The sequence below is a fragment of the Pimephales promelas genome, chromosome 21 (assembly GCF_988280905.1).
Source record: "Pimephales promelas chromosome 21, fPimPro1.hap1.1, whole genome shotgun sequence".
Taxonomy (NCBI): Eukaryota; Metazoa; Chordata; class Actinopteri; order Cypriniformes; family Leuciscidae; genus Pimephales; species Pimephales promelas.
The window spans coordinates 23,463,064-23,475,509 of NC_142789.1; the positions used below are offsets into that span (position 1 = coordinate 23,463,064).

General features: G+C 35.8%; 2 protein-coding genes across 3 annotated transcripts; one reads left to right on the top strand and one right to left on the bottom strand.

Annotated features, from left to right (window-relative positions):
• Positions 1–1,434: 1,434 nt before the first annotated feature.
• Positions 1,435–2,567, bottom strand: ier2b (immediate early response 2b). The gene has a single exon (XM_039674278.2). It carries the CDS (start codon positions 2,459–2,461, stop codon positions 1,958–1,960), a length of 504 nt encoding a protein of 167 aa, XP_039530212.2. The 5' UTR covers positions 2,462–2,567; the 3' UTR covers positions 1,435–1,957.
• A 3,839-nt stretch (positions 2,568–6,406) lies between these two features.
• stx10 (syntaxin 10) lies at positions 6,407–11,808 on the top strand. Of its 2 annotated transcripts, XR_005623166.2 has the most exons (9): positions 6,407–6,518; positions 7,024–7,193; positions 7,454–7,548; positions 7,653–7,715; positions 7,796–7,897; positions 8,729–8,835; positions 8,928–9,022; positions 9,691–9,860; positions 9,945–11,808. XR_005623166.2 is itself a non-coding variant. In XM_039674204.2 (8 exons), the coding sequence occupies exons 1-8, from the start codon at positions 6,484–6,486 to the stop codon at positions 9,765–9,767; spliced, it is 744 nt and encodes a 247-aa protein (XP_039530138.1). In that variant the 5' UTR covers positions 6,407–6,483; the 3' UTR covers positions 9,768–11,808. The 2 variants fall into 2 exon arrangements, 1 of the variants encoding a protein (XP_039530138.1); XM_039674204.2 differs by having other exon boundaries at positions 9,691–11,808.
• Positions 11,809–12,446: the final 638 nt, after the last annotated feature.

The window sequence follows — 12,446 nt, forward strand, 5'->3', positions numbered from 1 at the left end:
TTGTTTATTGAAAAATGTAACAGTTAAGCATACTTTGAATACCAGTTCATCATTATGACACTGCTTTAATATAATTTCTACAGGCGAAAATCACAATTTCCGTAATTTCCCCCCTCCACCTCATTTGTCAGGTCAAAGACCCACATCAAGACCACCATGGAGGAAGCTAGTGCACCAGAAACCTGTTTGAGGTATCCACCTACTCAACACATGATCACATCAAACAGATTCATTTAGGTTTCACACAATCTGAATTGAACTAGGTTTCAGTGATTGACCTTAAAATTAGTTTCAGTTATTAATCATCCTGAGCGATTATCTCACTGCAGTTTCTCAACAGAGGATTCAGCCATTTAAAATGATCTCCACCTGAAAATGTCACTTCCTCTCTGCTCATCCACTTCTGGTGCCAAAACATACCTGAAATTACATGCACACCTATTCAGATCCACCCCCACAACCCACATATACATTCAGAGCAATGATTCATACTTACTCATAGTCATTTGAATTGAGCCTAATCACATGCTTTTGTGTCAGGCTAAATCTTAGAGAGAAAAAAAACTTAAAAAAACAAATTACATTTGAAACATTTTATATAAGGTATACGAAACCACACAACAGTGTTAACGCATAAGGAAGTGATTAAAATTCATGCTTTGAGGCCTGTGGACTCTAGTTTCACTCTCTTGCATTAATTATTTCTCATTGTGCTCTACTGATGTCAGTTTCGGATGTTGTAATGCCAGTTGAACTGGGACTTCAAGCTCGACAATTATAAAGTCTGACGCTGGCCACTAGCCAAAAAAGTTTATCTGTGTGTTCACTTCACAGGAAAAGTGAATTTCATGACTAATGGACATGTTCGGACAGGTCTTGCTGACTAATGAAGGGAAATTACACTTTACTGTGGCGTTTCCAGCTGTTGCCTTTTTTATCGCCCACACATGAGTGACAGATGATGAGCTGTATGTTTTATCAGAAGATTGGGTTTATGATCAGTGAGATAAGCATTACCCCTCATGATGAAAAGCTGAGTGAGTTAGTCACATATTTCAGAGATGATCTGTTTGAAAAATGTTAATTCATAACCGTTGGACTTGGGAAATATCAGGGAACTTGTGTTTAAAAATTGTGATTTCCAGGCCTGGAAAAGTCTAATTAATCTATAAATATAGACTATATAAATAAATAATACGATTTTTTTTATAGTTGATATTTCATTGCCTAGCTTTTTTGTGGGTGTAATCTCTAAAATATAGTTGTTAATCCTCAAGTAAAAAGCTGGGTTCTTCTTTGGTTAAAAGGTGTGGAGGGAAATATAACCTCGATCAGAACTTCTTAATTTAATCCATAAATATTAGCCCAAACTTTAGACTTCAAGAGTTTGTTCAGATGTTGTGAGCTCTTCAAAATGAAATCTGTACAACATGATGATTTTAAACATTTGCATGTTTATTGCAAACAGTAAACAATGAAATCAACATCATATGATATCAGTCCATCATGCCCTTCTTATATTAGTATTATTTATCAAAATATATTATGTGCAATTGATCAGTGCAACAGTGGCATTTAACACGTTTTGGCATTTTCAAGTATCAAACTCGGATAAACATCATGTGTTATGTGTCATACACAAGAGTTCTTCTTATTTGAGGTTGTAAAGTTCATAGGCTGGAAAGAAGACATCAGAGCCCAGTTCATACGTGATTCAACAGAGTCATCTGACTCCTCTCACTGAACAATGAAGCAGCTCGGGTGATTCCAATGCGATTGGGATCATAGTATCCACCACCTGTCCTGTAGGCTATTCCTGCTGATCCCGGCCTCTCTCAGAGCTCTTCTGGCGAGCTGAGGCGACCGCACTGCATAACCAGTCCGCTCTGAACCAGTTTGTCCAGGAAATTCCCATCAAGGGAAATCGATTCTCGGAGTGATCCAAAGTGCGTCTTGTTCAACACGCCCCGATGGCTCGATTTGTCGTGAACGCTGTCAGGGTTTCAACCTGGCGACAGCTGTTTCCATTATTAGTCCTTAAAACCTCGCTTTGGAGATGTTGCTTCTCCTCATCCGTGTCCATTCTGGCCTTCTTCGGAGGTAGAAAGTCAGGCTCGAGCGCCGTCTTACCGCGGCGCTTCCTGGAGTGCCGTTCAGAAGCGCACAGGTTCTCTTTGTCCTCTACTAGAGTGTCTTTTGGTTCCTGAGACTTCAGTACGACCTCATTAGGAGTTTGAGGAGAGTCTTTAGTGATCTCCATGGGCTCCTCCGGGGCGCACGGAACGACCTGCTCCTCCTCCGCGTCTCTGAGCTGCTGCACGGAGTGGTAGATGTCCCGTGCGGCTCTCATGGTCATAGAGAGCAGGAGACTCCGGTGAAGTCTCAATCCCCCGCGCTGGGTTCTCAACGAATACAGTTTGCTAATAGAAAGTGCCATGATTCTCTTTGCCTCGACGTCCATTGTGTTTAGCCAACAATGTGTCAGGATATTTCAGTTCTAGACTGGTTTTCTATTTTTAAACGTCTACGCTTTAAGGTCTTCGCGGTGGATTGTAAAACTAAAAGTTTTCTCCTCTCAGGGCGGTGTTTTATGTGCGCTCAGGTGACGTAAAGAGTTTCCATTCCCCTGGGTGTATAAACACGCCCCTCCCATCTTGTCAACACACGTCATATTGGCACAGCACTGAGGTATCAAGTCAACATATGCTTTGTGTTGCCATGTCCACTTATTACACTCATCTTTAAGCATGAAAGAATAAGGTAGTAATACATGCATGAAATTGTGGCAGTATTATTTTAGTATTATTTATACAGACCACTATTAAGAGTGTGTAATAATATATTTAATTTTTAATTTAATAATGTTAATTTTTGTAAAAAAAAAAAAAAGTAAATTTTTTTGTAATATACAGTATATATTAAACTAAGATAAAACTTTTTTTTAAAATTTATTTCCCCCTTCAACTTATTACAACTTATTACAATTATTTGCCTATGCAACATTTATAACTGTCATTTACTATTTTCATTTACTTTATTTCAGTTTCATTTCAATTAATATAATGTTTTAAGTTTAAATATAATAACCCTGGTGTGGGTGTGAGGGAAAAATACATTTGTTAAGTATTTTCATTGATAAACACTGCCTGCACCAGAAGCACAAAATATGCAAATATTGAAGAATATACAATTTAACATTGCGACCATAAAGCAGAAAAATTGTGTATAAGTGTTGTGTTGTGTTGTGTATAAGTGTAAATAAAGGTGTTTGGAAATATTAAAAATATTTATATCTACATTACATTCTTACTTTAGTCAACAAAACGTAAACATTTTTCGTTAGTAAAATAAAAAACAAGAATGTGATGTTTAAAAATCTAAATTAAAAAAAATGTAATGTCTTGTAGCCAAAAGCTGGAAACAATAGAGTTGCTTATTTGTTTGTTAGTTTTTTCTAATGAAATCTGGCAACACAGGTCTTAATAGCACTGCTCTACAAAAGTGTCATTACAAACATGTCATTATTGCACTGTATCAGATGTCTGACAGTATAGTAAAAATGACCTCGGGTGATCTGTTTCTCAATAATCATTACTTATTGATATCATGTAATTATACTAATAACATGTGAATGAATACATGAAATATGCATTAAGTGTAGGGGAAATGATTACTAAGTGCATCATTTTCCTGATTAACTGGCTTTTGTTTTGTATTATTCTTTTAATAGTGTATTGTCTTTGCTATTTATTTTATGTGGTATTTGAAATTGCCTAACAAGCTTCTTGAAACATTCATGTTGAGAGTTTTATCAATCTGCCCCCAGTGTTTACAGTTCACTTTTTTCTGTTTGCTCGACGTCACGTTCTATCGCCATATTTGGTAGATCCGTCGTATCTCCGGGGAGCGCGCACTCGCAGTGGAAAAGCCGTGACGTGCCGCAGCTTCCCGCAGCCTCAGCAGAGGCAGTGATGATGTCACCGCGCACCATATTTGGACTTGTCACCGGTCCAACAACCATGAGCGTATAACAAGGAAGGAAGCAAAGCGATTGAGGTCAGAATGCAGCTGTTATTCACAGCAAATGCGTGTTCTATTTATAGAAATTGGCCTACCTGTCCTGACCTGGTGATTATGTCGAAGTTACAGTTTTTGTTGGTGTCTAGCATTTTTTGTACAGAAAGAATTGCTTTTAAATTGTGTGCGCGAAAAAAAAGAAGAAAAAAAACTTGTCTAGCCGTGTAACGTATGTGCTTGTGTGGCCTACTGTAAATTCCTTGTGTGTAAGCATTTTTGGCAATAAATCTCATTCGGTTTATTTTGATTTAATGCTCAGCATGGGTGGTAGTCTTGTTTCTGAATGTGTTTAGAAACAGAAGATGGAGGAAATATTATTTTATTAAAACACTTGGGCATCAGATTACAAACCAGTTTTGTAAACAGAGTGACTAATCACAAGGACCTTCAAGCTAACGCTTGTAAAAATAGCTCCCTTATTACAGTTCTCTGACAAACTGCATTCCATGTGATCAGGTCTCCATTTAGGTCCACCCTTTCTTTTTTCCACGAGCGTTCTTTGCACCTGAGATCACCCCACAATATTGTCAACAGGTTTATTTGAGGGTTATAGCATGGTTGTACATAATGATATTTTCTAAACCCCAACTCTGAAATAAACATGTTGACATTTAAAGAAAAACATATTTTCAGCCTTATCTGTCTTTTAAATAGTCGAAACAATTTCAGATGTCGTCTAAAGTCAATTTTCACCTGGTCTCACTACTCACAAATGTGGCCCTGACAAATACAACCAACCTTTATGCTTTTCACAGGAGGTGGAGTGTGTGTGTGTGTGTGTGAAACAGGAAACAGTGTGTAGAGAGAGGAAGGCAGGAGACAGGAAGGAAAGGGTGACTGTTTAAGAGGTGGGGGAGGAATTGAAGGAGAATAGTGTTGCTAAAAGGAAAGAGAGGAGAGGGGACCAGACGCCAGGGATTTAACCCTGTAGCTAGCATTAAAAACCATATGGGAATCCTTTAAAACAACTCTTTCAAAAATGTATGTCACCCACTACCTGTCTTTAGCCTAGCATATTTACTGCCTTCAGCGTCATGCACATCCAGGCCAGTTACATAACCAAATTAATTATGAATCAGGTCAGGACTGCAACATAGGTGTGCTAACAACCCTCTTTTGGAATTGAGTGACAAACAATGCTTAAAATATGCCATTTCTGCTTAGCCACAGATGAGGTAATGCATCATGCAACTGATAGAAAGAGGAAACGCATTGTTTTCTCAATCAAGTAGGCTATTAAAAGACATTAGTGCATTAATTCTCTGCAAAATTACAGATGGTTATTACTTATTATTGTTAGGATGGACTGATAATATACTCAAAACAATTGCATTCATTTTAGCCTATTTTACATACAAATGAGTAAATTGTGTATTTTGGAAACTTGTGTTTATGCATTAAGATGACTTAAGCTTTTGATATTTTCTTTAACATAAAAATAGGACCATTAGAGTTTGACTTGACAACTATGAATATTTTTTGGTCAAAATGAGTGTGTGGTTTAGTCTAAATTTATAATATATCATGAAATATAAAGCATAATTATTTGCTGGTTAATGAGTTAATAAAAGTTTTGTTAAGCCAAATTGTTTTCAGTGATGTGGTCTTTTTTATGCAATAAATAAAGGCAACCATATTATTTAAAAAAAATAATTTTAATTACACTTTATTTGACAGTTCCCTTGTTGCATGTTACTTACAATCACAATAACTAACCATAAACTCAACCCAATGTATACGTTAATTAATATTATATATTCAGTACTTTTTACACTACCAAGGACACCCTAAAATAGAGTAATCACAATTTTGTGTGCTTAACATTTTGTATTAAATAAAGAGAATATCAGATTTTTTTTTGTAATTGTATTTGTAAAAAGGACATTATAGTGGACATTTGAATAATATACCTTTCACATTCATAGTTGGGTAAACTTCTATAGCGGTGAATGAAGACTGCATTAAATATTTACATTATATATTTTTTGTGTTCCCATTTCCACAAAAGAAAAACTCCACGATAGAGGACTCAGGACTGATAGTCTCGACTGATATTGGTTTTCAACATTGGGTTTGGCCTTCTTAATGCGAATTTTGTCAACGTTTTAGAGCACACTAACTTATAGATAACAACAGTAAGGCTAACATATTCATAGTAAAAGCCAAACAACTCTAAATAGGGCACAATAAAAATTTTAAATATTAAAATATTTAAAATATTAAAAACTTGCATGATTTAAAATGAGTCATCAGTCTGTGAAAAATGTCAAAGTGTTAATATTGGAACATGCTATGTATGAAACATGTTTGTTTAGAGTTTAGTGGCTTTTATTTTGAAAACTCGTGTGCGCGTATACTATCCATCTTGCCGTTGACTTCACGCAGCTCCTAACCACAGGGGCTAATATGTCGATGGAGGATCCTTTTTTCGTGGTTAAAGGGTAAGAAAAGTTATATTCCTCTCCCTTGCCTTAATGTCTGTCTTCCATCTTTATCTAAATGACACGAGTTTTATATTGACGGGTTCATTTAATTGTTAGAAAAGTATCTTAATCACTACCTGGTGCTCCAGTCATTGTCACATTATTAATGTTTCCATGTGATTTTACTTATAAAGTTCCCTAATAAACAAAATATAGGTGTGTTTTTAGTTGAGTTTTAGTGATGTGGAAGGTTGAATTAATTCTAAAAAAGCCAGAAACATTTTATTGAGGCTTGTGTTGACTGGAGTGTAAACACACTGATTTATGTTGCATGTGTTTGTGTGGCAATGTCATTCATTTAATGTACAGATACAAACCACAATTTAAGCATACATCACCCCAACATGACACTAGCCTTACTACCACCGCAGTAGTGCTTATATAAAAGTTGTTTGCTTCTGATAAACATCTTTCATTCCTGTGAAGTAGAAAGGGTTTGACAGTTTGCTCTTCTATCCGGCAGGGAGGTGCAGAAGGCCCTGTCTAAAGCACAGGGGCTGTTTGAGCGCTGGGAGGAGCTGCTGCAGGAAGAAACACCCGTCAGTCGCGATGAGCTGGACTGGAGCACCAATGAACTCCGAAACTGCCTAAGGGCCATCGACTGGGACCTAGAGGACCTGCATGAAACCATCAGTATCCTGCTATAAACCTAATGACCAATGATGCCTTCAAATATCAAAATGACGACACCTTAGTAGACAGAAAGTTACACGAATACTGTGTGCCTTGAGGCCTCAGTTTAGCAAAAGTGAGATTAAGGTGCTAAAAGACTGCATAGTTTTCAGAAGGAAAATACTTAACTATTCTACTGATCAAACTTATTATTCTACTATTAAACTTTTGAACGGTAATAATGTATAAGCAGAACTTGTTATAATCCTTGACAGTATCAGGTATTGTGGAGGCAAACCCTGGAAAGTTCCGTTTAGGGGAATATGAACTCCAGGAGAGGCAGGAATTTGTGGCGCGAACACGGAATTCTGTGCAGGTGTCAATCACTCTCATATATACATATATACATATATTAATGAATAATATGGTGTAGTCTTAATGAAGTTTTTGTCATGTACATGAGTGTGTTACTGTGTGTAGATGATGAAAGAGCAGCTTGCTAGCCCCTCAGCTGTGGCCCAAGCAGAGAAGAAAAACAGACAGGTGAGTGATTTAATTTCACTATTTCACTGAAATGACTGTGAATGGATTGATATGGTCATGTTTGCATCTGTGTCTGACAGGCTCTGCTGGGGGCCACAGCAAAGGATCGCTACGCCGGTCTAGAGCCTCACCTGGTGTCTGCAAACTCCAGATACATTCAGGAGCAACAGGAACAGCAGCAGGTAAAAGACATGAGGTCAAAACATTTTTTGTTATCTGTGAAAATATTATTTTCTTATACAGCATTACTTGACAATATTCCAAAGAGCACCTTATAAGCTTCACGGAAAGCAAGGAAATCTTTAGTGCCAAGTAGTTAGATACTTAATAGAATAGTTTACCCAAAAATGGGAATTACCCCATAGATTAGTCAGCCTCAAGCCATCTTACGTGTGTATGACTTTCTTCTTTCAGCCAAACACAAAAACACAACAATTATTTAAAAAAATATATTTCTTTTCAGCTTTGTGATGGCATAAATTGGAAGTTGTGATAGTATTTTCTTCTCTTTTGTGGAGTAAACGTCAGAGTAAACGGCTTCTCAGACAAGAAAAAATGTAGGGCAGGACTTGATTTTGTCAATTGGGAATTGATTGGATGGTTGGATCGTTGTGGTTTGCAACTGGTTGATCTCATGTGAATGACGGGTTGTTCTGCCCTCGCACCAGTAAACGTCATCAATTCAATTCAAATTTATTTGTAAAGCGCTATCGTTTTTTTTAGGGGCTTTATATTTTATTCTAATTGATACGGAACTTAATTGGCAACCAGTGTGGAGATGATAAATTTGGTGTTATATGATCATATGAGAAGAGATATTTTTATTAAAGATCACTAGGGCACATGAATAAAAAAAAAAATTGAAATCTGCAGTTTTCTGTTAAAAAACAAGAATTGTCCATTTTGATTTCATGGCAACTTTAATACCACAATTTTCAATTGGCATAAAACGGTAAATATTTCTTCTTTGTTTGTTTTACGTCATAACTTTCCTGACTTGTCTTTCTGTGCAGCTGATCATGCAGGACCAGGATGAGCACTTGGAGCTGGTCACAGGCAGTATCCGTGTCCTGAAGGACATGTCCAGCAGGATAGGAGACGAGCTGGATGAACAGGCAGTGTAGGATATTGAAGAATAAACAGAAACGCTAGCATGTGGATTTTTCTAATACTCAATACAGTTTTTATTGCCATGTGTGCTTGTTGTCCTAGTATGCTCGGGGAGTTTAGTGAGGAGATGGACCAGACCGGTTCTAGAATGGACTCAGTTTTGAAGAAAATGGAGAAGGTTTCACACATGACCAGCAGTGAGTGCTTTTACTCCTTTATTGTGTGTTCTTCTACTTCTCGCGTTTTTATATCATTCACAGCATGTTATGATATTATATTAGTCATTCAAAAGTTTGGGGTTGGTATTTCTGAAATGTTTTTGAAAGATGTTGCGCTCACCAAGGCTGCATTTATTTGTTCAAAAATACAGTAAAAACAATTAAATGTAACTTATTTCTGTTGAGCATCATTACTGATGTATGTGTGTTCTTGCATTTATTTATGGTTTTATATGTAAAGCACTTTGGTTCAAACATGGTTGTGGTTTAATTGTGCTATATAGATAAATAAAATAAAGAAAGAAATATAGAATACTCCAATCTTCAGTGTAATGCTTCTTATGATTATCAATGTTGAAAATATTTGTGCTGCTTTTTTTTTATGAAAAAAAATGTTACAAAGAGCAGCGTTTATTTAAAATAGCCTCTTTTTTGTAACAGTGCAAAAGTGTTTAGTGTAATATTTTTATTTTAATATATTTTATGAATAAAACTTGCGAACAAAAAAATCTTACCAATCTAAAAGGAAGCATTTAATTTTTTCTCAAACGTTCTCACGTTATTTCTTTAATTATCTTAATTTTGTTAGGCCTAAGAAACGAGCATGAGATTAGTGTGAGATGGATCGTATGTTTTGTGTGTTGCAGGTCGGAGACAGTGGTGTGCTATCGGAGTTCTTGTAATCATACTGATCGTGGTGCTCATTTTGTTCTTCGCCATTTAAACCAGACTCTTCTTCGGTTTGGCCCTCTATCATGCCAAAAGCTTACAGAGGAATTTTACCATGATGCTTCCACCTCAGCTTCCATGATCCTTTGTGAGAGAGAGATCCCAGTAATGTTTTTATAGTCCTTTCTCATCTTTTTGCCTTCATCTAATCCATGTGTCTTCTGGCTCTCAGCATTTCACTCTCTCCCGCTGCTTTTGGATTGGACGTATTGTCGACTGGAAGGTCTAATCCAGAATTTCACTATTGCTGAGACGGAAGTTAACAGTTATTATATTTCTTATGTTTTATTGTGGTACAGAGTATATGTGGGGATGAGAAATTTGATATTGCCTTATTTTTATATGTTTGATTCTTACAGCAGCATAGTAATTGTGTGTACATTATAAATGCCCTTGAAAGAGATTGACCATAAATATGTTCACCAATTATGAAACATTTAAACACTTTAAATGTTGTTGTTATTGGTTGATTCAGATTTCAAGCACAATGAGTAATGCAGGCTCATAGCGCCCACTAGATCTGTAACGTCATGATATAAACCTCTGAAATCATCCAATAACCTATGATGGTGTGCTTTGGAAATTATTTGTAAATTGGAAATGGAAATTATAGCAAGAAATGTAGGGTTATTTAAATAGTTTTAAAGCAAAGTCACACCGTTAATATTTGCTTTTTACATGTTTGCTTTTCCTTTATGGATAAATTTGTCACTTTATTGCATTATTTGAGTGAGCTTATGGGAAATTGCTTGCAGAAAAATCATCTAATTTGTCTGCACTTTTCATGAATCTTCATACTTTTATGGGTTTTCCCATATTTTAGACTTTGATTTGGTTATTCTTGTAATATTTGAGTTTCCCCATATTTTGAGATTACTGTACATTGGACTAAGTTTATTACTGTAATCATTCTAGTTATTCATATTACTGTGGGGATGTGTATAGAATCATTTGGACATTCTTTGTCTCAGTTGATGGTGTGGGTTAAGCCTTCACTTCTTGCCAAAGTGATATTCCCATAACTCCAATGATTTTATATATATATATATATATATATATATGAAGAGTTCAGATGCAAAAGCCTCTAAGTGCCATTTGAAATTTTCTTCTAGAATGATCATTTTTATCAAGCTTGTATATTTAAGTTCAGTGATTTCACTTAAATGGCAATGATGATTACCTATTAATTGTTATTTAAGTGAAATTACTGAACTTAAATATACAAGTTTGATCAAAATCATCATTAAAAAAGAAAATTTCAAATGGCATTTAGAGGCTTTTGCATCTGAACTCTTCATATATATATATATATTTGTCATTTTACTATTTTTCAAAGGAAAATGCTATTAACTGCTCTTAATATCAGCAAGATGCATGTACTGAAAGTCAGCTATATTAACTGACAACATCCCCTCAAGAGCTGATCAGACCCCACAGTTAGGATCATCACTTGATATTTCCCTTCCTAACCTTGAGCTCAGATTGTGCCCATCTGTGGGTGTGCTAATGAACATTTTGTACTGCTATCCTCTGTGTCAATGAGTTGTATCCAGTGTGCCCTCTGATCTAAGACACTAGGTGCCTGTGGGTGAATGTATTATGTTCAGTATAAATGCTTTCCTCTCTGAATATGACATTTCAGTATTCTCTTGTTTCTTGTAATATGATTAAGTAAATAAACCCTTGACTGAAAATCAGATCCAACTTTAAAAGTAAGATTTTTTAAAATAAATTCTAAGCCTTAACATACCTATTTAAGTACTCACTGCTACTAAAAAATGTGGAACAATGAATTAAAACGTATTACCTCTTTTACATGCCCTTTTAAGGAGATTTGGTACGCATATGATTGTCTTCTATTTGCAAAGTAATGTCTTTCAGTGCTGCCTGCATATAAATATTGCATTTCAAAAGTCTAATGCCCTTGTCACTTGTTTTTGTAAGCATTTGTATTGTATACAAATTTTGCTTTTATTTTGACATCTTGATAAATTCAAGTGGTCCCTGAATAAAGTTTGACTTTGACATGCCCTTCATTTTACCAGTTCATTTTCACGCACCACATTATGGAATAACGTTGTAGCAGGGAAATATACCACAGTAAAGATACATATCAAGCTATATAAAATCTAATGGACCCTTTTTACGGACTGTGATGATGTGCGTTTCCTACTTTTATCAACGTCGCAAGTCCAGTAAGGTTTTTAATATTTTCATTTAATAATAACAAAATGAATAACAATTAATTTAATAACAATTACAATGAATACACATTTATGACGCTATCCGTTATGTTTATATTACCTTTGTTGAAAAAAAGGAATTATTGTGGCTACAGAGTTGTTGTTGTTTTTTTACAGAACTGCTGAGAGAGTATTTTGACATAATGTCTGCATTTACACGTCAACGATGTAGCTAAGTTACTTAAAATAAATCGCAATGGAAGATGATTTCGATATATCTAAATATGTTTAATGAAAGGTAAAACTTCCGAAATCTCTGTGTAAACAATGAGTGAAGTACTCACGCAAGCGATCACTTCCGGTGCATGCGCAGACCGAAGCGCACGTGCCTTCAGAGTAGTTGGAACAGGAGGTAAAAACGATATAAATACTGTTCGTTTTCTCACACAAACCGCTCGTTTCGTGCCATCAATGTGTACTTACATTTATGA

Coding starts and splice junctions, on each gene's coding strand:
- ier2b (XM_039674278.2), bottom strand. CDS start 2,461: ATGGACGTCGAGGCAAAGAGAATCATGGCACTTTCTATTAGCAAACTG.
- stx10 (XM_039674204.2), top strand. CDS start 6,484: ATGTCGATGGAGGATCCTTTTTTCGTGGTTAAAGG. Junction 6,519..7,023: donor CCTTTTTTCGTGGTTAAAGG/GTAAGAAAAGTT, acceptor TCTATCCGGCAG/GGAGGTGCAGAAGGCCCTGT. Junction 9,023..9,690: donor GGTTTCACACATGACCAGCA/GTGAGTGCTTTT, acceptor TGTGTGTTGCAG/GTCGGAGACAGTGGTGTGCT.